Genomic DNA, 27910 nt, shown 5'->3' on the forward strand with positions numbered 1-27910 from the left:
TGCATGTTGCTATTGTCCCATCTTACAGTCCCAAGGGATGCAAACCCAGGCCCAAGGTCACTCGTGGCTTGGAAGCAGGACTGTGCTTCCTCTTAGTTCTCCGAAGCGGGCCGGCCAGGGGCAGCCTTCGGGCTGTCACTCTGAGCTGACCTCGGTGTGCGGGAAGGAGGGAGGTGGGAGAAGGAGGGGAGGGGAGAGGGCGGAGACTGGGGTCTCTCTACCCAGTCCTCCTGAGTTCTGGGCAGGAGAGCCATCGGACCCGGCAGGGCCTCTTTCCCCTGCTCAAGCCGGGAGGCAGTTTTCTCGGGGCCCAGGATGCAGAAGTGGGGGCTATGGACCGTGGCCGTCTTGACCCTTCTCTCCGCGCAGGCCTTTCCGCAGACGGACATCAACATCAGCCCAGGTGAGTACTGGGGCCAGGGCAGGGAGCAGGTGGAGAGGAGGACATCTGCAAATACTTGAGTTGTCACTGAGGCCTCACTGACTAGGCTGCAGGCCTGCCTGACCCAAGGAATATTGGGGGGCCAAGCCGAGCTTCCTGACAGCCCCCCTCGAGCTCCTCTCCCTCCAGCCGATGGACATTGTCCTAGGGCCAGACCCAAAGAGACCTGGTGAAAAAGCCCAGCATTGCATCTTGAAAACTGTGTGACCTGGTACAAGTTTCTTGACCTCTCTGAGCCTCGGTTGCCTTTAGAAAACAGTGGTCACAATGGCCCCCTCTGGGGCTACTGTGCAAGGAAGATGAGATAATGTGAGGAAAATGCCTGACACTATAAGAAGATCTAAAAATGATGTTTTTGTTAGGGATTTGGCATCTGAGCTGCCCACCCTCACCTTGGCTGTGATAGCTGTTCCCAGGGAGCTTTCAGACTTGCTGCTGTGCCATAGCGTTGGTAACACAGGAGGACACAGGGGTTCCTCTAGTGACCTCCCTGGTGCCTGGCCTAGTGACACTCAGCTCTGCAAATTTTCTGGATCCCCTGGAATTGGGACCCATCAGACACAGGCATGTGGCCTCCCAGTGTCCCACTTGAAGGACACTGGGCTTCAACTCAATAGGGAGGTCAGGGTGCTGACTCTGGGGTAGGAAGAGTCCTGAATCCTTTAATCCCTTCAAGGCAGAGGATCTTGCCTGTCACCTCTACCAGGAGGGTGATTTCCAAACATTGTTTTAAAACTATTAATAATACCAATAACAACAACTGATACTTGTGTAGCCCTCCCTATATGCCAGGCACTGTTTTAAGCACTTTTTATATATGGAATTATTTAATCCTCACAATAACTCTATGGCATAGATACTATTTCTGTCCCTATTAAAATAGAACTAATACTGTAATAAAACATCCGTAAGATCCCCATAAGACCATATTACTGAGCTGTTACAGTGTTGGGGTGAAACTAAATAGAAGGGTGATGGGATTACCAGATAGATACCTGATGTCCAGGTAAACTTGAATTTTAGGTAAACAATAAATCATTTTTTAATATGTCTCAAATATTGCATGGGACATATCTTATGCTAAAAATTACTTGTTTATCTGAAATTCAAATTCTACTGGGCATTTTTTAATCTAGCAACCCTAGTGATGAAGGATGTAAAGCGTGGTCAGTTCATTTGGGCAAGCATCAGGGGCTCTGGTCTGCCATAAACTCTCTGAGTGTTTGTATTAGTCAGCTCAGGTTGCCATAACGAAATACCACAGACTGGGTGGCTTCAACTACAAGAAGCATTCTGGAAGCTTCGTGTCCAAGATCAAGATGCCACCTGATCTGTTACCTTGAGAGGGCCTTCTTCCTGGCTTGCAAGTGGCCACATGGTAGAGAGACAGAGAGTGCTCTAGTCTCTCTTCCTCTTCTTATAAGGCCACTAATCCCATCATGGGGACCCCAGGACTCTATCTAACCTTCATCATCTTCCAAAGGCTCCACCTGCAAACACCATCACACTGCAGGTTGGGGCTTTGACATGGGAATTTGGGAGGGCACGTAGACATTCAGTCCATAATGGTGTCTTTGCATCCTTGTTTTGTGCCTCAACTTTCTCATCTGAGCAATGGGTAAACAGGAGGGAAATTGGACAGAATATCTTCAAAGGATATTTGTGTGTTCCAAGATCTTGCCTTTCTGCCCAGCAGTAAGTGCAAAGGCCTGAGGCTGAGTCTGAGAGTGGGAGCAACTAGGGAAGTCCTCTCTCACTAGTTTGCCCGTGGGACCTTTCTCAGAGCTTCAAGTTTCCTCCTCTGGAAAGTGGAGATAATAATGGTTTTAGAGAATCTTCAAGGAGATCATGCAAGTGAAGAACTTAGCACATAGTAAGCACTTGAAAAATGGCTTTTACCTTATTACTTCTGCCACTGTGGTTGTTGATATTATGATAGAATTGGCCAAAAGACACAGTTTTCTGCTGTGACAGAAATGCCTTCAAAAAGGCACTTCCAGACATCTAGCCCCATGCCTCAGTCCCATTGTACTGATAGGGAGACTGAGATCCCTGCCAACCCAGCAACTTTGGAGACCTCAGAGTTAGAGTTGGAAGGATGGGTCCCAGAAGTCCACTCAGCCTGATCCTTCCACATTACAGTTGTACATACTGAGGCCTATGGAAGCCAAATAATCTGGCCAAGGTCATCATCCATCCAGCCCAGCGGAAAGCCCAATTCAAGCCTGAGTGGACAAATCCACTAGAGCAAAGTGATTTCTGAAGAGAATGTGTGAGCTAAGTGTTTGGGTGTGTAAGTGTGAGTGTGTGTGTGTGTTGATGTGGGACTAGAGAGCGCTTAGCTGGGGTCTTGGTGAACCCATGCAGACCATGAAGGTGGGCACACAGCCAAAACCCGTCCTTAATGACAGTGGGCCTGGTTCGTCTTCTTCTCCTGCACCCCTAACCTTTAGGTGTAAAATTCCCCCTTAATCCCGCTGCTCTGGATCTTTCATGAACATGCAAATATATGCAAATTGTACAACTCAGCCATACCCCTAGATCTGCTTTGGAAACAAACCTTTAGACCAGTGGTCCCCAATCATTTTGGCACCAGGGACCGGTTTCCTGGAAGACAGTTTTCCCATGGACTAGTGGTGAGGCAGCGCTGGGGAGGGGTAGGATGGTTCCCATAAGGGGCGCGCAAACTTAGATCCTTCACAGACAGAGTTGGGTTTGTGCTTATATAAGGATCTAATGTCGCCGCTGATCTGACCGGAGGTGGAGCTCAAGTGGTGTGAGTGATGGGGAGCGGCTGTAAATAGATGAAGCTTTGCTCACTCACCCACCGCTCACCTACTGCTGTGCAGCCTGGTTCTTAACAAGCCACAGGCTGGTTCTGGTCCATAGCCTAGGGTTGGGGACCCCTGCTCCCTGCTTTAGACAATTCTGAGAGACTTGGGAGGATTTAGCCAGACTAGATCCTTTTCCTGAAACCTTTCTCAGAACCTGGCTTTGATCACCTTATGTGGATTCACAAATAATAAGTGCTTAAAAGAGGGCCTGCTGCTGCTGCTAAGTCACTTCAGTCGTGTCCGACTCTGTGCGACCCCATAGACGGCAGCCCACCAGGCTCCCCCGTCCCTGGGATTCTCCAGGCAAGAACACTGGAGTGGGTTGCCATTTCCTTCTCCAATGCATGAAAGTGAAAAGTGAAAGTGAAGTCACTCAGTCGTGTCCCACTCTGAGCAACCCCATGAACTGCAGCCTACCAGGCTCCTCTGTCCATGGGATTTTCCAGGTAATTTTACTGGTGTGGGGTTCCATTGCCTTCTCCGAAAAGAGGGCCTGGCACCTGGTAAAGTCTACCTAAACATTTGCTATTATGATTCTTCAACCATAACCATCAAAAAGCTTCCTTTCCTTGGCTCATGAGCCAAGAACTTTTCACAGCAAAGGAAGTGTTTTGATGCTCAGAGCCTGCTCCTACAGGGCTTCAGGGTTGGGGAGGGAGAATCAGTTATGTTCTGTAGCCTCTTCCTCTCCCCGCCAAAAAGCTGGCACTGTGGAATAGTGTTTGGGTGTGTAAGTGTGAGTGTGTGTGCTGATGTGGAACTAGAGAGTGCTTAGCTGGGGTCTTGGTGAGCCTGTGCAGATCATGAAGGTGGGCACACAGCCAAAACACAGTCCTTATTGACAGTGGGCCTGGTTCATCTTCTTTTCCTGCACCAGGAATATTCCCAGCTCCAGGAATATTCCAGGGCTGAGGCTGTTTCTGCTGTAATAATATCTCATGTTTACTAGAATGCCTACTATGAGTCAGACACTGGCTTACCTGTGAAGTAGACACTATCATCATGCCCATTTTACAGAGAAGAAAACTGAGGCACAAAGAGTTGAGTTTCTAAGTAGAGTAATCTAACTCCAGAGTCTAAGCTCTGAGGCTGGCACACAGAGGCTTGGGCAACAGAGAGTCCCTGCTTCCCAGAGTACATCCCTCTGCACCCTCTAGCCTGGACCATAGAGTTGGATCCTAGAGTGCCCCCAACCTGGACATGCTAGCCTATTCCCTGTCCCCCGTCTATGGTCACAGAGCCCTCTACACACTTCTAGAATGTCCCTTAGCATGTAAGGACTCATGGCGAGGTGTGCCATGTGTTCCTGCCTCCAGACTGTGACTTGAGGGCACAGACCTCAAGCCAAATAAGCACCCAGGAAACGAATTATTTGCTTGATTATGATGCTCTTAGTCAGCTCAGGCTGCTATCACAAAATATTGGGCTGGCCAAAAAGTTCATTCATGTTTTTCCATAAGACATTTTGGAAAAACCCAAAGGAACTTTTTGGCAACCTAGTACCATAGACTGGGAGGCTTAACACTCTGGAATTTATTTCTCACAGTTCTAAAGTCTGGGAACTCTGAAACTGAGGTGCTGACCAGTTCAGTTCCTGGTAAGAGCTCTTCTCCTATCTTGCAAATGGCCACAGAGAGGAGAGCTCTGTCTCTTCTCTTCTCATAAGGGCACTAACCCCATCACAGGGGTCCACCCTTATGACATCTTATGACCCTAATTTCTTCCTGGAGGCCTCCATCTCCAAATACCATCACATTAGGGGGTAGGATTTCAACATATGAACCTGAGGGTCGGGTGCAAACATTCAATCCATTACACTGTTAAATTTGGTGTTTAATATGTTTGTCTTACAAATGAGAAAACAAGACCAAAAAAAGATATTTCCTGTAGGCACTGGAGTGTTTCAGACCTGAGTTTCATCCTGACACTGCTACTTTTTAGCAGTGGGGGCTTAACCTCTTTGAGCCTCAGTTTCTGCATCTGTAAAGGGAGGATGATACAGATACCCACCCCCAGTTTGGTCTCAACAGGTATACTTAGCATGCAATGAATGGCCACCCTTATGAGCAAAATAAAAAACCACCCAGTGCTGTCTCCTCTGTATCATATGGCCACAAGAGCAGCCCTGGAGAAGGGAAAGCAATGCTCAGGCATGAGAGGCCTGGGGCCAGTAGTTCTGCACACCACAGCCAGGACTCAGTGGGAAGGCCCCCTGGGGGTGGGGTGTATGGATCAGGGAGGTGCTGAAGGTGACTGAGCTCTCCCAAGGGCCAGCTTCCCAGACACTGGGAGACACTTCTGACCCTCTGGGACATCTGGGGCCCAGTAGTGATGTGGAGGGGGGCAAATGTAGCCCCCAGAGCCCCCTTCTCTCCCGGCTGGCTCCCAAGGCTGATCTGGGTAGCAGGCAGCAGGGTAGTGTGTTTGTGGGAGGCTGGATTGGGGCCAGGGGAGCGAACAGCCAGATCGTGTGGGAAGGTGACAATTTATTCTTTTAAAAAAGAGAGATTAAAAAAATGAGCCCCAAACTCTGCTGGCGTGTCCTCTTTCCTTAACAAGCTCAAAGCTTCCAAAAGCGTTGACTCCCACCCCAGCTGGGAGACCTTGGGGGCCTTCCGTGCTGCTAATTGAGGTAAAATACCATGTAGTTTGGCCTCTTGGTTTCCAGAGCAACAAGCTTCTTTGTGCATCCCGCCCCCACATCCAACCCCCTCCCCCCCACCCCATCACCTCCAGCTTCATCCCTCTCTCAAATTCCCAGCCAGGCTGAATCATTTGCAATTCTCCAAATGCCCCCTTCTCTCTCATACCTCTGGGCCTTTGCACATACTATGCCCTCCACTTGGAACTCTTCTGACTCTTCCTCATCCTTCAGGTCTCAGTAGGGGTCTCACATCACCCTCTCCAGGAAGCTCTCTGGGTTTCTAAATCTGGGTTATGTACCACTTTCAGGTGATCCTGTATCCTGTATAATGGGTGTTATACACCCTGCATTTTCCCCATCCAGGAAGGGGACTCACTCTGGTGTCATTGTAATCACCAGTGGGCACCATGCAGGCAGGGTGGGGATGACACCCAGTTCAACTCGGGAGAGAAAAGGGGCAAACAATTGACAAATTTCTGAAATTATTTGGAGCTGCTCCCTCAAGTTTTTGCCTGTACAACACAAAGCCATATTGCTGCTGCTGCTGTTAAGTTGCTTCAGTCGTGTCCGACTCTGTGATCCCATAGATGGCAGCCCACCAGGCTCCCCCATCCCTGGGATTCTCCAGGCAAGAACACTGGAGTGGCTTGCCATTTCCTTCTCCAATGCATGAAAGTGAAAAGTGAAAGTGAAGTCACTCAGTCGTGTCCGACTCTTAGCGACCTCATGGACTGCAGCCCACCATGCTCCTCCATCCATGGGATTTTCCAGGCAAGAGTACTGGAGTGGGGTGCCATTGCCTTCTCCGAAAGCCATATTAACTATGTATTAATGACATTTTATTTCTGTGTTTATTTTTCTTAAGGTCAGTCTCCACAGAGTGTAAGATCCATGAGGTCAGAGGTTACCTCTATATAATATGCCACAGTATCTCCAGTACATACCAACTACTGAGACCAAATAGGTGCTCAAATAAGACTTTCTGAACAAATAAGGGAATGAATGAATGACCAGACCATCAGGCTTGAGACAGGGCAACAGGCTTCAATATAGCAGGAATCTCTAAATTAGGTCTGGAGCCATGCAGGTCTTCCACTTAGGTGCTGTGTGACCTCAGGCAAGTCATTCAAACTCTCTGTGCTTTGGTTTCTTCATCTATAAAGGTGGGAGGCGGGGCGGGGGGGAATCATGATACCTACCTTATAAGATGTGGGAAGATGAAATGAATTGTTATGCACAAAATACCTGACACATCACGTGGCTCAGGTGGAAGCTCAGTAGGGTGGGCCCTGGTCATTATGTTGCCATCACTCCCTGTCAAGCTGTAAAACTATAGACATCTCTTTACAAAGGAGACACAGCTTAGCCAAGGCTACTTTGAGCTGCAGGTTGATGAAAGTCCTCTGAAACTCTTCTAATGCTTGTTTCTAAAATCCCAGAGGTAAAGGAAGTGGGGGGTGGGCAGAGCGGTGGGATGCCAGGCAGGGTGGAGTTCATTACCATTCCAGTGCAGGCAAGCGGCTCCTTTGTGTCTCCCAGGTCCTCCCAATTAAAGGCCTGTGCCTGCCCAGGTGGAAAGGGAATTAATTGAGCAGTGACCTGTCACAGCCCCATTTTCTGGTAGGTTTCACCCCAGGCATCCATAACCACCACTTGCTCAGTGGAGAAAATCAAAGGGACCAGGAGTGGGGAGGAGGGCGGGAAGGTGGGGGCTGAGGCTCTCCATTGCTAACAGCTCCCTGGTGAGGCAGATACCCCTTATCCAGCAGCCACTGTGCTAAACAATATGGAAAACTGGGGTCAGTCAGTGCCCTCAGTGCTCAGCTGGAAAAGTCCAGGCACACCATCCTAGAGTCAAGATAGACCAGTTTGGAGGCATCAGGACACATGGGTGGTGCCCACACCCTTCTCACCACTGCCCGCCCCCCCAAAGGGACAGTGACCCAAAGGAGCAGTGTTTGATTCCCTGGCATGCGTTTAGTCATTCAAAACTAGTTACCTCCTATGTGCCAAGCACCAGGGAGAGGGATGACCACAGAAGACCTTGAGCAGGGAGAGGCCAGACTGAGCAAGAATTGATGGGGACATGTGAACGGTGGGTGCAGGGGCTCTAGGGGCTCTCAGAGAAACTCCTACCTCGTCTTCCCTAAAGAAGCCACCGCACAGCCAAGACTCAAGGAAGAAACTCAGATCGGCTGAAGACAGGCCAAGGCAAGTATCTGCAGAGCTGAACACACAAGAGCTGAAGCAAATCTGGAACATGTTGTGAGGGATGGGATAAGCTGCAGGGGTAGGAGGGAGCGCTGTTCCCAAAGGCGACGGGCACTCCTGGAGGGCGTCTATGAGGACCAGCTCAGGGTGTTGGAAGGATCTCTCTGGATCTACAAGGTGAGATGAGGCAGAAAGAACAGCCAAGAGACAATTGAGGAAGTTTCTGTGAGAGACTATGGGGAAGGAAGAATGTGGAAGGGAGAGACACAGACAGAGAGAAGGAGGGAAGGAGAAGGAGGAGGGAGGAAGACAGGAAAGAAGGAAGGAAGGAAGAAAAAGGAGAGAGAGAAAGGAATTGGAGAGGTACTGGGAGGTGGAATAAACAAGACTTAAAAACTGATTGGATACGAGGAAAGGGAAAGAGAAGAGGTAAAGATGATTTGGGGAAGATATCCAACAATGCCAGGCAGTTCTGGCCAGTTCCAGCCAATTCTTGTCAGTTTTGTCTAATCAAAAGTGTGTGTGTATAGGACTTGCCTGGGAGTCCAGTGGTTAAGACTCCTTGCTTCTGCTGAGGAGGCAAGGGTTCAATGCCTGGTCAGGAACTAAGATCCTACATGCCACGCAGTGAGGCCAAAAATAATAGGGGGAGACTCTGTGTGTGTGTGTGTGTGTGTGTATGTGTATACACATCACTGTGCATTTTTCTAGAGAAAGAAAGGAACAATTGCTTTAATCAAGATAGTGATAGTATTTGATATCAAAGATAGTTGATATCAAATAAAACACAAGGGTAGAGTGAATATATAGGGTCTCCTAGGCTGGATCTGGGAACAGGTAAAGAAAAAACTGGTGAAATCTGAATAAAACCTGTAGTTTAGTGAAGAGTGCATGCGTGTTAAGTTGCTTCAGTTGCATCTGACTCTGTCACCCCAGGGACTGTAGTCCGCCAGGTTCCTCTGTCCCTGGAATTCTCCAGGCAAGAGTACTGGAGCCGGTTGCCAGTGCCCTCCTCCAAGGGCTCCACTCCACCCAGGGGTCGAACCCTAGTCTCTTATGTCTCCTGCATTGGCAGCCAGGTTCTTTACCACTAGCACCACCTGGGAAGAGTACGTATTTATACTAATTTCTTAGTTGTGACAAATGTACCATGGAAATGTTAAGATGGTAACATTAGGAGAAACTGAATGAAGTATATTCAAGGACTCTGTATACCATTTTTGCAACTTATCTGTAAAGCTAAATTTATTCCAAAATTAAAAGTTGTGGGGTTTTTTTTAATGAAGGAAAAGAAAAGAGAGGACAACGAGGGTGGAAACTTCCAGATCAGACCTTATGGTAAATTGGACAGCAGAAAATGGCTCCACTATAGACATCTAGATATGCGGATAAACTTTACAAACATCCACTGAAAAGTAAGCTGGGCTTCCAGGAAAGTGTTTGGGGTGCCCAGGGGCAGGAAACGAAAGAAAGAAACCAAAGCACTGGGCACATGCACAGCAGCACTCCGGGTGCGGAGTCAGCCTTCCTAATACCTAGGCTAGGGTTTTACATCCACCCGGGGCGGAGGGATGACGGCTGAGCCATTTAAAGCAGAACATTGAGAGAGGCATCCCCTCATAGGGCAGAGAGAAGGTAAAAAGTTCCACCTTCTGGGGAAGATTACACCGGATGCTGCTGCTGCTGCTGCTAAGTCACTTCAGTCGTGTCCGACTCTGTGCGACCCCATAGACAGCAGCCCACCAGGCTCCCCCGTCCCTGGGATTCTCCAGGCAAGAACACTGGAATGGCTTGCCATTTCCTTCTCCAATGCATGAAAGTGAAAAGTGAGAGGGAAGTCTCTCAGTCATGTCCAACTCTTAGCGACCCCATGGACTGCAGCCTACCAGGCTCCTCTGTCCGTGGGATTCGCCAAGCAAGAGTACTGGAGTGGGTCCCATAGCGGGCAATCCTCCTGCCGTGGGAGAGATGACAAAGAAGTTTGTCTGCTTTATCTCAGACTCGGGATGAAAAGCAAGGCTTGCCCTCTGCACCATCCTTCCATGAAGTCTGTACTGTTAAATTTAACCACAGTATTCTGGCCGCGGGGCTTTTAAGCCACGGGTTTGTGACAGTTTTACATTTTAACTCTAAAATTAGAGAACGAACCCGAACTCTACTTCTAATTGAACTCTACTTCTAACCAGTTTTCTGGTGCATTTCTGTTGAAGAAACTACAGATGGGCTGAGGAGTGTGAACATTTGCTGTGATGTTTTGTGTTGTGGCTCCGTGGGGTTATTTTACATTTTGGAATTCGGCTTTCCATCTAGGGCGGGAATTCTGTTGACATTTTGTTGTTGGTTTTGGGTTTTTTTAATGTTTGTTTATTTATTTGACTGCCCCAGCTCTTAGTTGCAGCACGCAAGGTCTTTGCTTTTGTTTGCGTCATGCAGGATATTTAGTTGCGGCAAGTAGGGATTGAACCCAGGCTTCCTGTATTGGGAGTGTGGACCACCCCTGGACCACCAGGAAGTCCCCCTATTGACATTTCGGGTGAGAAAATGCTTTGTTTTGGGGGCTGTCCTGGGCATTGTAGGATGTTTAGCAGCATTTCTGGCCTCTACCCATTGGATACCAATAGGCCCACCACCAAGAATGTCTCTGGGCATTGCTTCCTGTCCCCTGGGAATCGAAATCACCCTGGTTGAGAACCACTGCTCCAGGAGATCAAATAAGGGGTGGGGGTTGGGGGCTGGGATGTGCCGCTTTCAGATTTAGAACTGGGACAGTCCTGGGCAAACTGGGATGGTTATATCCTTTACTTCCATCTCTAGTATGAATACTTAGGATGTAAAATAATTGTAGGGTGGGTGAGAGTGGGGAAAGTCATTTAGCATCAGCAAATATCGTCTTGGGCCAGTTGTTCCAGCCAGCTCCTGCACAGACATGGCCAAGTGCTCACCAGTGTGTGTCCTTGGTTATAAGTGATGGGTGAATAGCAGATGGAAATGACTTGCTGCTTCTCATTCATGCAACAGGGCTGCTGCCGCTGCTGCTAAAGGGGGAAGTGCTCCAAAAGGTGACCCCTGAGAGAGGCTGATTCAGCTGCCTCTGTCTGTGAGGAAGGCACTGGCAAAGTCCCCACAGGGAGCTCAGCAACATCCAGCCTCACAAGGGGTCCTTCAGCCCTCTCAGCATCGAGGCAATGTCCTTCTAGACCAGTGCTCTCAACTGAGAAGGGAGGAGACTGAGGTCCAGAGAGGAGCAGGGAAGAGCCAGGGGTACTGAGCCCACTAAGTCCATAACTCCCTTTGCATATAAGGGAGGGTTAAGAGAGCAGATTTTGGATCAGCTGACCCCAGTGGGTCAGTTTGGATACTGGCACTCTTTGAAAGACGATTGGCCAGGACTGGCGGGGAGGGGTGGGACAAGCCAGGATTGACCAGTACAGCAGCCTGGGATGAGGGGAGGGCTGGTTCTGGTCAAACAGAAAAGCCCAGTGGTTTTCATCAGGGACAGATAGCCCCCAGCTGAAAGCTGCCGCTCAGTCATGTCTACCTCTTTGTGACCCCATGGACTACAGCCCATCAGGCTCCTCCATCCATGGGATTTTCCAGGCAAGAATACTGGAGTCGGTTGCCATTTCCTTCTCCAGGGGATCTTCCTGACCCAGGGATTGAACCTGGGTCTCCTGAATTGCGGGCATACTCTTTACTGTCTGAGCCACCAAGGAAACTCAGCTCTGTTGATTAAAGCAACTGTCCGTTTCCTTCCCCGAAAAATTCATAGAGTTGTACGTGTACATATACTGCTTGTGCTCATGAGCCTCAGTCGTGTCCAACTCTCTGTGACCCCACGGACTGTAGCCCACCAGGCTCCTCTGTCCTTGGGATTTCCCAGGCAAGACTACTGGATTGGCTTGCCATTTCCTTCTCGGGGGGATCTTCCCCACCCAGGGATCGAACCTGCATCTCCTGCATTGGCAGGCGAGTTCTTTACCACTGAGCCACCAGGGAAGCCCCAGCAAATCTTTGGCACATCATAAATGCTCAGTAAACGAAGTCCACTACTTCCTTATTCATGAGCCCAGCCCACTAACAGAGTGGTTTTGAAGGCAAAGATCCACACCCTGGGCACCTCAAGAGGTGCCAGCCTGACCGCTGAGAAGGAAAGGAAGGTGCCAGCATTATATGGCATTGAGACGCAGAGCTGGGGCTGGGACCCAGGCTTCTGGGCCCCAGTCTAACAATTTCACCACTGCCTAGTACCTGCTCTCACAGATGAGCCACACATCCAAGTTCCAGGCAGATTCTCAGCATGCCTTTCTCCCCGGCTTGGTCTTCTTCAATCGTGGTTTTCCAAACCACACGAAGAGGCTCCCAGAGGGGCTGAGACTTTGGAGAACTTTGCTGTCCCCTTTCAGAATTAAGAACACATCCTGAACCCCAGTAGTCATAGGCTAAATATATAAATAGTCTTGGCTGCTGTTTGTCATTAAACATGTAGGGAAATATCCACTTTCGCCAGAGAGCCCAGAATTGCAGATTGAAATAAGATACCATTTTTTTGCCTATAAAATTTGCAAAGAGTGCCATTAAAGTGGGAACAGTGCCGGCAAGGGCGTGATGAGGTGGGCATTCTCAGACATCACCGTGGGAGTAGAAATTGCTTTCAGGAGGCAATTTAGCAAATTGTATCAAAGCCTTAAAAATCTCTCCCCAGAAAATCAGAAATGTTGCAAAAGCTTTGTAGACAAGGCTGTTCATCTCAGCACTTTGTCTAATTGTTTCTTTTAAAAAGAGGAAACAATCTAATTAGACCAAAATAGGGGAATGATTAAATAAACTTGGGGGGGGGTGGACACTCAGGGGAGTATTCAAGAGCTGTTTGAAACAATGTTTACAGAAATTTATAATGATATGAGGGAAAATGCTTATACTCTAATTTTTAGAAATCAGAATACAGATAGGGGTTTATGGACAATATAATCACAATTGCATTTTAAAAATCACTGCCTTCAACATGACAAGAAGAAAAACACTCTAAGGCAGTAACGTTTTCCAAGGATTCTATCAGATCAGATCAGTCGCTCAGTCGTGTCCGACTCTTTTCGACCCCAAGAATCGCAGCACGCCAGGCCTCCCTGTCCATCACCAACTCCCGGAGTTCACTCAAACTCACGTCCATCGAGTCAGTGATGCCATCCAGCCATCTCATCCTCTGTCATCCCCTTCTCCTCCTGCCCCCAATCCCTCCCAGCATCAGAGTCTTTTCCAATGAGTCAACTCTTTGCATGAGGTGGCCAAAGTACTGGAGTTTCAGCTTTAGCATCATTCCTTCCAAAGAAATCCCAGGGCTGATTTCCTGCAGAATGGACTGGTTGGATGTCCTTGCAGTCCAAGGGACTCTCAAGAGTCTTCTCCAACACCACAGTTCAAAACCATCAATTCTTCAGCACTCAGCCTTCTTCACAGTCCAACTCTCACATCCATACATGACCACAGGAAAAACCATAGCCTTGACTAGATGAACCTTTGTTGGCAAAGTAATGTCTCTGCTTTTGAATATGCTATCTAGGTTGGTCATAACTTTCCTTCCAAGGAGTAAGTGTCTTTTAATTTCATGGCTGCAGTCACCATCTGCAGTGATTTTGGAGCCCATAAAAATAAAGTCTGACACTGTTTCCACTGTTTCCCCATCTATTTCCCATAAAGTGATGGGACCGGATGCCATGATCTTTGTTTTCTGAATGTTAAGCTTTAAGCCAACTTTTTCACTCTCCACTTTCACTTTCATCAAGGGGCTTTTTAGTTCTTCTTCACTTTCTGCCATAAGGGTGGTGTCATCTGCATATCTGAGGTTATTGATATTTCTCCCGGCAATCTTGATTCTATAATGAGTACATATTGCCTTTATTATTTTGTAAATTTTATGCCTGTGTTACTCATACTGGGATCACTTTTTACTTTTATACTTTAAAAGATGTCATAAGCCATAGCATCAATGTTTGCATGGCCAGCCTTACTTCCCAGTCCGTTTTCTCTCTGTCCCCAGCCATGCCAGAGCTGCCCCAGGCTTCCCTGTGCCCACTGTTCTGGATGGAGTTCAAAGGCCACTGCTACAGATTTTTCCCTCTCAATAAGACCTGGGCTGAGGCTGACTTCTACTGCTCGGAGTTCTCCATCGGCAGGAAGTCTGCCAAACTGGCCTCCATCCACAGGTGAGTGGACTCCTCTGTCCTTTGTAGCCCAGTCAAGCACCCCCTTGGAAAGGGATGTGGAGAACGGTGTCTTCCGCTGGTATTTCTCTTTGGTAATTTCAGCTGTTACTGTCATCGAAACTGGCCTTGGCAGTAGAGGACAAAGCATTTAGCAAGGGTTGCAAACAGCAGGCTGGAAAGTCCGTTTTTATAAGTGCCAAACTTATGCCATGCCTTTTTCAGTATCACAGCGGGGTTGAACCAATGAAACAATCCATATAACATACATGTAAATAGCATAACATAAAGCATAATAACTGATGTTTATTTCCTAAGATTTGGGCTTTCCAGGAGGCACTAGTGGTAAAGAACCTGCCTGCCAAAGCAGGAGACACAAGAGATCCAGGTTTGATCCCTGGGTTGAGAAGATCCCCTGGCACCCCACTCCAGCATTCTTGCCTGGAGAATCCCATGGACAGAGGAGCCTGGCAGGCTACAGTCCATGGGGTTGCAAAGAGTCAGACGCAACTGAAGTGACTTAGCATGCATGCTAAGCATCAAGTGCCTGTAAACCATATTAGGTTGGTACCCTCATGTCACAGATAGGAACCTAAGGCTCCAAGAAGGTATCTTGCTATGAAATCGTGGAGCCAGGATTTGAACCTGAGCAGCTGGGTTCCATAGCCCACCCACCAAGCCTCCTTCAACATTCCTCCATGCCTCCCAAGCCCCAGCCACACTGACCATCTTGACATTCTCCAGTGTGGTCTAGCCCATTTACTCCCGCATATTTGCACATTCTGTTACCCCCACTGGGAACTCCCATCCCTGTCTTCTCCAGGTAGACTCTTCCTTAACCTTCCAGACTCAGCTCTGCCATCTCTGCACTGAAGTCACCCCAGACTTGGTAGCAACTGACTACGCACATCCACCTGCCCAGGAGCCCTTTCTTCATCACTTTCATGACTTCTTTTCACATATGACTTCCTTGCTGATTTGTGGGTTCTTTGAAGACAGATGTGATGCGTTCCATTGCCACAGCTACAAATTTACAATCTTGCCTGATTTTCCAAGAATCTCCAAGCCTTGAAATTAGAACCCTGGTTGGTTCTTTAGGCTTGCCGAATTTTGTTACAAACAGGGAAGGGGTCCTCAATCTTAGTTAAAAAAAAAACAAAAAAAAACACCTCTTGAATACTCACATTGATTCATCTAGCAGTGTATCCACTATATCCTTGGTGGTTCTGAAGAATATAGTGAGGCAATCAACATCTGACCAGGAAAACAGAAACCTCTATGAACATTTAACATGGAGTTTCATATATTCGCAAGTGATAGACTCTGAGAACTTAAAGACGCAGTAGTTTTTCTAAAGATTCACACCAGCAGGAAGCTAGCTCTACCCCTAACTGGAGGGCAGTTCAGTCCTATGCGAGCTGGAGCTGCAGAAACCAGGCAGCCCCTGACAGCACCTTCCCAGGCAGAGAGGGAACGAATCACCCTGGCTTCTCTCTCCCTCCCAGCCTCCATCAGTGCCTCCCCTTGCATGGAGGGCAGCTGATGTGGAAGCCTGAGCAAGGCAGTGTTCAGAGTCAAATCTCCTGTGATACAGAGTCCAGCGCAGTGTATGACTGGCACGTATAAAGATGGATAAAATAAATTCCCAAAAACTCAGTCCATGGGGTCGCGAAGAGTCGGACATGACTGAGCGACTTCACTTTCACTTTTCACTTTCATGCATTGGAGAAGGAAATGGCAACCCACTCCAGTGTTCTTGCCTGGAGAATCCCAGGGACGGGGGAGCCTGGTGGGCTGCTGTCTATGGAGTCGCACAGAGTTGGACACGACTGAAGCGACTTAGCAGCAGTAGCAGCAGAGGAAAATTAAATATATGTAATAAAGAGGAAATTTAAAGGTGATTCCACATGATTTCCCTTTGGTCCACAGGAAGGACAGCCCAGCCTGCCCCATGGAGCCCTTGGTTTAATAGGCACTAGGATTCCAGGTAGATTTGGGGTTTTCCAACAGCCCCTGACTCAAATTCTGTTCTTTTCTGCCTCAACTTGCCTCCTTTCTCTCTTCTCAACGCCTGACATCCTTCTTTTTTTTCTCTTGTATAAATGTTCCCCAAATGTTATGCTAGCATGTCCTCTCTTATACAGGTAGTTTTCCACTCTGGCATATGATACTTTGTTGAAAACATGTAGAAAAGTTGAATTTGCACAACACATTCATCTGTTATAAACCAAGTTCAGTTCCCATAAAGCTAGACAATATTATAAAATCTCTAATTACATCTTGTCTCTGAGACACAATCCAATTCTCTAATTCTGGCATTTTTTTTTTCATGCTTTGTAATTTTGTTCTTTTCCTTCATAATTAAACACACAATCAACTTATGTTCATGGAGCATCTAATTAAAGTTTAAGTTTCTCATCCTTTCAGCTTACCTAATAATTTCCATTTTTGCTTCAAGTGACAGTTGAATTGAATTAAGTTCATTTGATTTTCGCTCCTTATTACTTAACAGTAGCACCTCGGGCATTTCTATCTCCCAGTTATTTTGACCACATATGGGGAAAATACAATCAAATATTGAAATTGTTTTCCAAGCAGGTGCCATTGAACAAAAGTGGCTGTCATTTCAGTCACTCAGTTGTGTCTGACTCTTTGTGACCCCATGAACCACAGCACGCCAGGCCTCCTGTCCATCACCAACTCCTGGAGTTTACCCAAACTCATGTCCATTGAGTCGGTGATGCCATCCAACCATCTCATCCTCTGTCATCCCCTTCTCCTCCTGCCTTCAATCTTTCCCAACATCAGGGTCTTTTCAAATGAATTAGCTCTTCACATCAGGTGGCCAAAATGTTGGAGTTTCAGCTTCAACATCAGTCCTTGCAATGAACACCCAGGACAGATTTCCTTTAGGATGGACTGGTTGAATCTCTTTGCAGTCCAAGGGACTCTCAAGAATCTTCTCCAACACCACAGTTCAAAAGCATCAGTTTTTTGGTGCTCAGCTTTCCTTATAGTCCAACTCTCACATCCATACATGACTACTGGAAAAACCACAGCCTTGACTAGACGGACCTTTGTTGACAAAGTAATGTCTCTGCTTTTGAATATTCTGTCTAGGTTGGTCATAACTTTGCTTCCAAGGAGTAAGCGTCTTTTAATTTCATGGCTGCAATCACCATCTACAGTGATTTTGGAGCCCCAAAAAATAGTCTGACACTGTTTCCACTGTTTCCCCATCTATTTCCCATGAAGTGATGGGACCGGACACCATGATCTTAGTTTTCTGAATGTTGAGCTCTAAGCCAACTTTTTCACTCTCCTCTTTCACTTTCATCAAGAGGCTCTTTAGTTCTTCTTCACCTTCTGCTGTAAGGGTGGTGTCATCTGCATATCTGAGGTTATTGATATTTCTCCTGGCAATCTTGATTCCAGCTTGTGCTTTGTCCAGCCCAGTGTTGGATCCGTCCAGCCAGCCCAGGTGGATCTAGTGCCATTTTAATGGCAGGGCAGCCATTCCCCTAGATGACCGCTTACCATGCATGTTCAGCAGTTAATCTAGGACACTGTGAACTGTGCATGAGAGGGGAACATGGGGATACCAGTGCTTCGCTGGATAGGACGAACAGCAAAGACACATTGGACTGAAGAATACTTTGTCCCCCCACCCGCCCCAAATCATACCACTCTAATGTTAGACAAAACATGTGGTCTTGGAACATCAACACTCAACAGAGATTGGTGATGGTGTGAGATAAGATGCCATATAGAAATAAGGTGTGAGATTGGTCCATGTGGTCCTTGCAGCCCATTTGGAGAGAAGAGACCTTGAGAAATGGCCTCCCAGGTGGCACTAGTGGTAAAGAAGCCGCCTGCCAATGCAGGGGACATAAGAGGCACGGGTTCGATCCCTGCTTTGGGAAGATCCCCTGGAGGAAGGCATGACAACTCACTCCAGTATTCTTGCCTGGAGAATCCTATGGACTGAAGAGCCTGGCAGGTCCACAGTGTCACAAAGAGTCAGACAGGACTGGAGTGACTTAGCATGCACACACAACCTCAAGAAGCAGAAAACTAAGCCAACCAGCCCAGCCTGGGGAGCATGGAAACTTTCTGCTACAGGTGTTCAAGGATTATACAGAGGGTGCTCACAGAATGTTTCCTGGAAGAACTAGTCCTGAATCAGGATCTTGAAGGTTTGGGAAGCTTAGGGGATGGGGACAGCAGATGTTATAAAGGAGGAAATTAAGAGGGCTTTAGAGTTAGGCGGCCATAGGCTAGTCCCCACTCCACCACTTCCTACCTGGTGATCTTACCCAATCACATAAACTCTCCGAGTCAGAATCCTCAGCTGGGAAACATCAATAGTTACACTGAGCTTTTAAGATTGAGGATTTTAGAGGAGATAATGGATCTGAAGTTCTTGCACAAGCACTCAGGTAATACAATGCTTCATAGTGAGAGTTGTTAATTATTTTTATTAATTGTAATCATGGGCTACCCTGGTGGCTCAGAAGCAAAAGCAATGCGGGAGACCGGGTTTGATCCCTGGGTCGGGAAGATCCCCTGGAGAAGGACATGGCAACTCCACTCCAGTATTCCTGCCTGGAGAATCCCATGGACGGAGGAGCCTGGTGGGCTATATATATAGTCCATGGGGTCACAGAGAGTCGGACACAACTGAGTGACTTCACTTTCACTTAATCATGGGTGTATCAAGAGGTCAGCACTTACTTAGTGTGCCCACATCAGATCTTCTTTCTGAGGGCAAGTAAGCCTTGCCTCACCTGCCATCTTTCCTCTCCACTGCTTCTAATAATATCTATCTTGGTCCATTTAGGCTGCTGTTACAAAAATATCACAGACCGGGTTGCTGATAAACAACAGAAATGTGTTTCTCACAGTTCTGGAGCCCAAGATCAGAGCGCTTTGTGCTGTCAAGTTCTGGTGAGGGCTTACTCCCCAGTTTGCAGATGGTCATCTTCACGCTGCAAGCTCATAAGGCAGAAGGGGCAAGGATGCTCTCTAGGGCCTCTTTTATAAGGGCACTAATCCCATTCATGAGGGCTTCACCCTCATGAACTAATCATGTCCCAAGGGCCCCACCTCTTAATACAGTGACATCAGGAGTCAGCATTTCAATATATGAGTTTGGAAGAGGGGCACATTCGATTTATAACAATTTTGATTAGCAACTACTAGTATGAGACTGCCTAGAACACTGTGTTGAGAAAGATTCTGAGAACTAGAATTCTGAGTGTTTCTGGGATGGATTTCCACAAACACATAATTAAGGAGAGTTATTATGTGTGCTTAGGGCTTCCTTTATAGCTCAGTCAGTAAAGAGTCTGCCTGCAATGCAGGAGACCTGGGTTTAATTCCTGGGTCAGGAAGATCCCCTGGAGAAGGAAATGGCAACCCACTCCAGTATTCTTGCCTGGAGAATCCCATGGACAGAGGAGCCTGGCAGGCTACAGTCTATGGGGTTGCAAGAGTCAGACATGACTAAGCACACACAGCACAGCATTATGTGTGCTTTGACTTGCTACCAACACCTTAAGCAAAATGAAATTGATGGGCAGGTGTTCTAGACAAGGTGGCAGCCTATAGAGAGTGGTCACTTAGAAGAAGCCATTAGGAGCAGATGTAATCTGTTGCAACGTAAAGGATACCTCAACATAATCCTGTTTTGAAAGGAGTTATGGATTGAGTGTTTTTTTAGTCAGCACAGACTACTTCCAGGGTCCTCCACCAATTTCTTTTGTTAGGTAAATTACTTTATAAGCTCTTTGAAATAGGAGGTGAGAATTTCACCAATGCTTTCTGCTGTGTTTTAAATGTTTTGGTCCCTACAAGATTCATATGTTGAAATTCTAATGCCCCATGTGATGGTGTTAGAAAGTGGGGCCTTTGGGAGATGCTTAAGCTCTGAGGGTGATGCCCTCATGAATAGGATTAGTGCCTTTATAAAAGAAGCTCCACAGAGCTCCCCTGTCCCCTGCTGCCATGTGAGGGCACAGCAAGAAGTATGGACCCAGAAGGTCCACTCACCTGGCCATGCTGGCACCCTGATTTTGCATTTCCCAGCCTCCAGAACTGTGAGAAATAAATTCCTATAGTTCATAAACCACCCAGACCGTGGTATTTTGTTGTAGCAGCCTGAATGGCCTAAGACACCTGTTGAAGAGGGTGGATAGTTAATTGCAGGATTTGGTTTTGCTGAGTCGACTATGCAAGTTCAAGCTTCTAGCTGAATTTTTCAGCAAACCCAAAGATTTTGAAGACGTCCTGTGAGAAAAAGAATTAGGAGAGAGGAGGCTATGTAAGGACTGGCACTGTATGGGGGGCTTTTGAGAAAGAGCAAGAACATTCAGTGGAGATTTTTGTTATTTGGTATGTGCAATACAATGTCAATTCCTTTTTTTGTCTCTTCAATATAATCCACCTTATTTACTAGTGTTTTTGAGATAGACTTAAATTTATAGGCTGAATAACAGTGCTGAGTCCTGCTTTGCACTAGCATGGAAAAAATGCAGAAATGCCCCTGACAGGACAGCCCACGTGGGTGCCCTAGTTAAAAAAGAAAAAGGAGAAAAGCCAGATTGCATCACATCCTCTATTTACTTTGATCCAGGAGGGTTAACAAAGGCTGCTGTCAATTTGCAACTCAATCCTGCGCCAAGAGGCAACGAGTAACATGCACCTGGGTTTCTTACCTTTGCAGCTGGGAGGAGAATGTCTTTGTGTACGACCTTGTGAACAGCTGTGTTCCTGGGATCCCAGCTGACATCTGGACAGGGCTTCATGATCACAGGCAGGTGAGGAAGTGCTGGCCATCAGGCCCTCTTGGGAGCTCCAGCCAAGATTCCACTTTGATTTAACCAGCTTTTCATGTGGAACCTACGTGCCTGGTCCCTGCCACATGCCCTGCATACAGAGAAATCAGACACCAAGACACCCCAGTTAGAATACGATAAGCGTTGTGAAAGAGAGGAGGATGGAAACGTATCAGATGGGCAGTGATGGGCTACATTTAGGTTTGGATTCTCAAAAAAACAGACACAAAAACTTGATTAGATGGGTAAGAGCCTTTTGAGGGAAAATATCTGCAAAGGAGAAAAAGAAGACAGGTACGTGGCAGGAGGGAAAACCTTCAGCCCATGATGAGCCCTGTGAAAGGAGATGGGGGAGGGCGGGATGGGGAGAGCCTCAGATTGCAGAACACTCTGGAAAGTCTTGGCTAAGCCAATGGGATGTCCCCTGGCAGAGGATGCCCATCCCAGGACTCCCACTTGGGCAGGAGTGGGCCAGCACTAATACCTGTGATCATGAAGGAAGCATGTTCTCCCTGTGAATGCAGTGCTGGGTCCAAGGAGCTGTCACTCAGCCATGCTCCCCCAACAGGTCCTCCTGAAGGAGCTCTGAGCAGGGCACATCTACAGCTGCCGCAGCCTCCCTAAATAAGAAACATTTAAGCTAATGTCCAGTGGACAAATAGGAGTCAGTCAGAGGAAGAACATTCCAGGCAGAGAGCACAGCATGGGCAAAGGTCTTGAGGTGGGAGAGTCACAGCACATTCAAGGACACTAAAGACCAGTGTGTCTGGGAGGCAGTGGGGCAGGAGTAGGTGGAATGATGATGGGAGAACAAGGCCAAAGAGGGCTGGCTTGGGCCAGCTCACATACCTGGCACTATCACAGCAGACTCCCCCTGGAGATTTTGTCTGCTGACTTACCCCGGGCAAGCTGCATCCTGAGCATCTCTCCTATATGTACACCTCCAAACCTGCCTCGGAGCACTGCAGGGAATAGGATTCCATTTCCAGCACCTGTTCTACCATTTAGTTTATGGTAGCTGACTCTGGTGGAGAAGGCAATGGCAACCCACTCCAGTACTCTTGCCTGGAAAAGCCCATGGACAGAGGAGCCTGGTGGGCTGCAGTCCATGGGGTCGCTAAGAGTTGGACATGACTGAGAGACTTCCCTTTCACTTTTCACTTTCATGCATTGGAGAAGGAAGTGGCAAGCCACTCCAGTGTTCTTGCCTGGAGAATCCCAGCGACGGGGGAGCCTGGTGGGCTGCCGTCTATGAGGTCGCACAGAGTCGGACATGACTGAAGCGACTAAGCAGCAGCAGCAGCAGCAGCTGACTCTGGCAGAGAAGGCAATGGCACCCCACTCCAGTACTCTTGCCTGAAAAATCCCATGGATGGAGGAGCCTGGTAGGCTGCAGTCCATGGGGTCGCTAAGAGTTGGACACGACTGGGCGACTTCACTTTCACTTTTCACTTCCACTTTTCACTTTCATGCACTGGAGGAGGAAATGGCAACCCACTCCAGTGTTCTTGCCTGGAGAATCCCAGCGACGGGGGAGCCTGGTGGGCTGCTGTCTATGGAGTCGCACAGAGTCGGACATGACTGAAGCGACTTAGCAGCAGCAGCAGCAGCAGCAGCAGCAGCAGACTCTGGGGCCTTCCCAGGTGGCGCTAGTGGTAAAGAACCCACCTGCCAATGCAGGAGATGTAAGAGACATGGGTTCAATCCCTGGATTGGGAAGATCCCCTGGAGGAGGGCATGGCCACCCACTCCAGTATTATTGCCTGGAGAATCCCATGGACAGAGGAGCCTGGTGAGTTACAGTCCATAGCGTCACAAAGAGTCAGACACGACTGAAGCAGCTTAGCACACACACACAGGTGACTTTGAGAGAATTTTTTTTTTTTTTTTTTTACATCTCTGGGCTTCAGTTTTCTCAGCTATGAAATGGAGTGATAATAACAGTGCCTGGTTGTACAAAGTAAATGGGCCAATATATGTAAAAGATTTAGCCTGTGCTTGACACAAGCTCTCTTGACACAAGAGCTCATTTAGGGTGGTCGAACTTGCTATCAGTGAGCAGAAGTAACAATAGTGGCCAGGCTCAGTAAAGATAGTTTAACAATCAGTAGAATTGACCTGGCAAGAACTTGTATAGAAGTTGTAAATTAAAAAAAGAACCAAAATGTCCCATTATAATAGTAATTTTAAAATTGGCTTATGAATACAGTTAGAGTTAAGGAACTTGTATTACAAGACTTAAGAATAATAACAACAAGTGAGACAGTAAAAGGACTTGCTTTTATATTTTTCTTTTCAGTCCTAGGCACTACATGCAAGGCACTAGTTAAGTCTCTTAGTGCTTTTAACCTCATTCAGTTCTCATAATAATTCTCTGAGGGAGATATTCAGTCCATTTTACAGGTGTGGAAACTGAGGCTCAGAGAAGTTAAGTAAGTTGGCTAGATTGCAGCGTTAGGAAGTGAGAGGAGCTGGAATCCCAGGCTCTGGTCTCTCTCCCAGAAGGTGTGTGCAATTTCCATCATACAACGTGGCTTCCATAATCATTGATGCGTCAGGAGAGACTCTTCTAAAAACTTAAATAAATGGAGAAATGACTTTTGTTCCGGGGCATTGCAAAGAAGTCATTCTTTCTACAGTTAATTTGCACATTTATTGCAACACCAATCAGATTCCCAACAGGACTTTTCTTGTAATTGGTCAGAGTGGTTCCACAGCAGGCAAGAAAAATACACACTGTTTGGACAGATAGAAAAAATGATGAAGGATGATTTCCATTCACTGGTAGAAAAAAAATTTTTAATGTAATAGTTAGGGTCTTGAGCGGAGAAGGCAATGGCGCCCCACTCCAGTACTCTTGCCTGGAAAATCCATGGATGGAGGAGCCTGGTAGGCTGCAGTCCATGGGGTCGCTAAGAGTCGGACACGACTGAGTGACTTCCCTTTCACTTTTCACTTTCATGCATTGGAGAAGGAAATGGCAACCCACTCCAGTGTTCTTGCCTGGAGAATCCCAGGAACAGGGGAGCCTGGTAGGCTACTGTCTATGGGGTCACACAGAGTCGGCCACAACTGAAGTGACTTAGCATAGCATAGCATAGGGTCTTGAGTACTGGAGTCAGATAACCTGGGTTTAAATCCTGGCACTAATGCTTTATTAACTATGTGAATTTGGGTAGACTAAGTCCCAGTTTTTTCATCTGTAAAATGGAGATGACAATTTCTGCTTTGCAGGATGGTGAGGACAAAATGCCCACCTGTCATGATATATAATAAGCCCTCAACAAACAACAGCTAGTAATATTACCAGCCAGAGCTGGAACCAAACTCAGGCTTGGCTGCTCATTGTTCAAAAGACAGTGTTTGATGCCAGTCAGAATGGCTGCAATCCAAAAGTCTACAAGCAATAAATGCTGGAGAAGTGTGGAGAAAAGGGAACCCTCTTACACTGTTGGTGGGAATGCAAACTAGTACAGCCACTATGGAAAACAGTGTGGAGATTCCTTAAAAAACTGGAAATAGAACTGCCTTATGATCCAGCAATCCCACTGCTGGGCATACACACTGAGGAAACTAGAATTGAAAGAGACACGTGTACCCCAATATTCATCGCAGCACTGTTTATAATAGCCAGGACATGGAAGCAACCTAGATGTCCATCAGCAGATGAATGGATAAGAAAGCTGTGGTACATATACACAATGGAGTATTACTCAGCCATTAAAAAGAATACATTTGAATCAGTTCTAATGAGGTGGATGAAACTGGAGCCTATTATACAGAGTGAAGTAAGCCAGAAAGAAAAACACCAATACAGTATACTAACTCATATATACGGAATTTAGAAAGATGGTAACAATAACCCTGTATACGAGACAGCAAAAGAGACACTGATGTATAGAACAGTCTTTTGGACTCTGTGAGAGGGAGAGGGTGGGATGATTTGGGAGAATGGCATTGAAATATGTATAATATCATATATGAAACAAGTCGCCAGTCCAGGTTCGATGCACGATACAGGATGCCTGGGGCTGGTGCACTGGGACGACCCAGAGGGATGGTATGGGAAGGGAGGATGGAGGAGGGTTCAGGATGGGGAACATGTGTATACCTGTGGTGGATTCATTTCGATATTTGGCAAAACCAATACAATATTGTAAAGTTTAAAAATAAAATAAAATTAAAAAAAAATTGAAACCCTGAAAATAAAAAAAAAGGACAGTGTTGGAGAGACAGGGTTGGTGGGATAAGAAAGATGCTGTATTTTGAAAACCTGGGGAGATGGCGGATGGGTCGCCCAAACTGTATCCCAGTTGCTGGTTAGGAGGCAAAGGTTTCAAAGGGGAGTTTCAGGAGTGCACAGGCAGGGGGCTGCGTGCAGAACAGCACAAGCAGCTCCCACAGTCATCATGAAACTTGTCGCGCAGTGGTCAGATCAGCATCATCTTGATCCTTCAACTCCAGGATCAGTTTGTCCTCATTTCCTTGAAGCCAGTTCTGGGTACTGTGCTAGCCATAGATCCAGTACTGCACAGGATGGAGAAGCTTGTCAGAGTTTCAGTCTGGTCATCATGCAGTCAGCTTTTCCCTCTTGTGCCAATTACAGTAGTTGCAAAACAACTCAGGAATGTGCATTGGACATTGTCATCTATATCTTCAGGGAGGAACTAAAGATTCTGTGATTCCAGTGTCCTAATCATTAACTGTTTGAACCTGCTTTTCTGTGACTCACGAGAGGCCTGGGAGACTACAGCTTTTCTACAAGCAAGAGGCAGGGGACATGGAGGGGCTTTTGTGCCCACATGGTTTCACCATTACCAGTTATGGTGGTAATAATAGTATATCAGATAAAAGTGAGGGCTTCTGCACTGTTAGGTATGAAGGCATTAGATGTTACTCCAAGCTGGACATGGCCTGAATGCCTGATCTTTCTCTCCTTGGCTTGCTTCCTTGCCTCTGGATGCGACCCCCCCAGGAAGGGAAGTTTGAATGGACAGACGGCTCACCCTATGACTACAGCTACTGGGATGGGAGCCAGCCGGATGACGGCGTCCATGCAGACCCAGAAGAGGAGGACTGCGTGCAGATATGGTACCGGCCCACCAGCGGTGGGTGCCCCTGAGACTAGGGTTCTTGCAGGGGTGCTGGGAGGCACCAGGGGTGGAAACACCTTGGAGAGTGACCAGAGGTCCCTTGTGGGTGTTAGGGACGTGGCCATTCTCTGTGGTGGATGCATTTTAAATAATATTTAATGGCGTGTTGTTGATATGCAAACTGTGATTTGGATGAAAAGACATTAGAGACAGAAGCATGAAAAAGAAAGAAAGCAAGAAACTTGCACAGAGACCAAAGGATGGTGCTTTTATGTCAGCTCACCAACGCACTAAATGTGGCTTGCGCTCATGGACATTAGAACAAACAGAAGCCAGGAAGAGGGCGCAGGCTCGGTAGTGAAAAGAGTGCCCAGTCAGGCTGAAGTCCCGGCCATGTTGTGTTCTAACTCTGTGTCCTTGAGGCAATAGCTTATTCTCTCTGAGATTCGCTTTCCTTGTCTATAAAATGTATTTAATCATCGGTCCTACCCCCAGGGCTCTTCTGAGCACTGAAGGAGATACAGCTGATATGCCCAGTGGCAAGAGCATAGACTGTGGAGTTGAATGTCCTTGTCTGAACTCCAGCTCCACCGCTTATAAATTGGGTAGCCAACTTCTTGGTGCCTCAGATTTTTCATCCATAAAATGGGGCTGCTGCTGCTAAATCACTTCAGTCATGTCCGACTTTGTGCGACCCCATAGACGGCAGCCCACCAGGCTTCCCCATCCCTGGGATTCTCCGGGCTAGTGACACTTAACTCACAGGGTTGATGGGAAGGAAAAAGAAGATAAGGGACATAAAGCGACTACAGTGGTTTGCATGTGCTGTTAGCAGTCATCACCATCATCGTGAACATCGTCACTGCTCATACGAATTCGAGAAATAAAAATTATTAATATTTCCACTTTATAGATGAAGAAACTGAGGCTCAGAGAAATTAAGTGATTTGTTTGAGTTTTCACAGCAAGCAACTTGTGGAGCTGGGTTTCGATATCTACTCCAGATCCATACACTGAACTGCTCCTTTTTCTTCTTCTGATTAGGGGAGGGAGGCATGGAACAGCAAATTGCTCTTCTGGGAGCCGTCTGGGAGCCTGGGAGTCAGAGCTGGGTCAAGCCTCTGAGTGAGGCTTGTCCTGCCTCTCCACAATACCAAATCAACACTAGCCCTATTAGGAGAAAGTAAGGCTGGACAGCAGCCGCATCAAGCATCAGCAAGAAAGGGTTGCCAATGTAGACACCAGGCTTATTGGAGAGGACTTTTACTTTGGTGGGATGGTGGGGTCACTTTTACTGTGGTAGGTGTACCTTCACACAGAGTCTCTGCTTTTTCTGCCACAGCTCTGAGGTCATGGAATGATAACACCTGCAACCGGAAGTTCCCTTTTGTCTGCAAGATCGCAGCTCTGACTATTCACTGATCCATTCTCACCCTCACGGCGCGAGCCCAACTCCAGCATGGACTTGTAGCTGTACCTGATGTAAAGTCAACGCTCAATAAATGTCCAACACACAGTGGAGACAAATATCCCAGACAGAGATTTTCTACAAGCAAATCTTAAGATACAATGTGATCAGTTGGTCACCAGTGACAGGAAACCCAACTCAGACTGGCCTGATACATGAAGGATGGTCGATTTATTGGTAGAAGT

General features: G+C 47.2%; 1 protein-coding gene across 1 annotated transcript; it reads left to right on the forward strand.

The window, feature by feature from the left end:
* Positions 1-315: 315 nt before the first annotated feature.
* Positions 316-27884, forward strand: CLEC19A (C-type lectin domain containing 19A). Its single transcript, XM_005908581.2, has 5 exons — positions 316-403; positions 14166-14331; positions 21053-21146; positions 26140-26272; positions 27600-27884. Exons 1-5 carry the CDS (start codon positions 316-318, stop codon positions 27677-27679), a joined length of 561 nt encoding a protein of 186 aa, XP_005908643.1. The 3' UTR covers positions 27680-27884.
* The last annotated feature ends 26 nt before the right edge of the window (positions 27885-27910 follow it).

This window comes from Bos mutus, chromosome 25, assembly GCF_027580195.1.
Source record: "Bos mutus isolate GX-2022 chromosome 25, NWIPB_WYAK_1.1, whole genome shotgun sequence".
NCBI classification, from domain to species: Eukaryota; Metazoa; Chordata; class Mammalia; order Artiodactyla; family Bovidae; genus Bos; species Bos mutus.

Excerpts from the sequence above, each read along its gene's own strand:
- CLEC19A (XM_005908581.2), top strand. The coding sequence starts at position 316 with ATGCAGAAGTGGGGGCTATGGACCGTGGCCGTCTTGACCCTTCTCTCC. Across the intron at positions 404-14,165 it reads GGACATCAACATCAGCCCAG|CCATGCCAGAGCTGCCCCAG; the intron begins GTGAGTACTGGG and ends CTCTGTCCCCAG. Across the intron at positions 21,147-26,139 it reads GGCTTCATGATCACAGGCAG|GAAGGGAAGTTTGAATGGAC; the intron begins GTGAGGAAGTGC and ends CGACCCCCCCAG.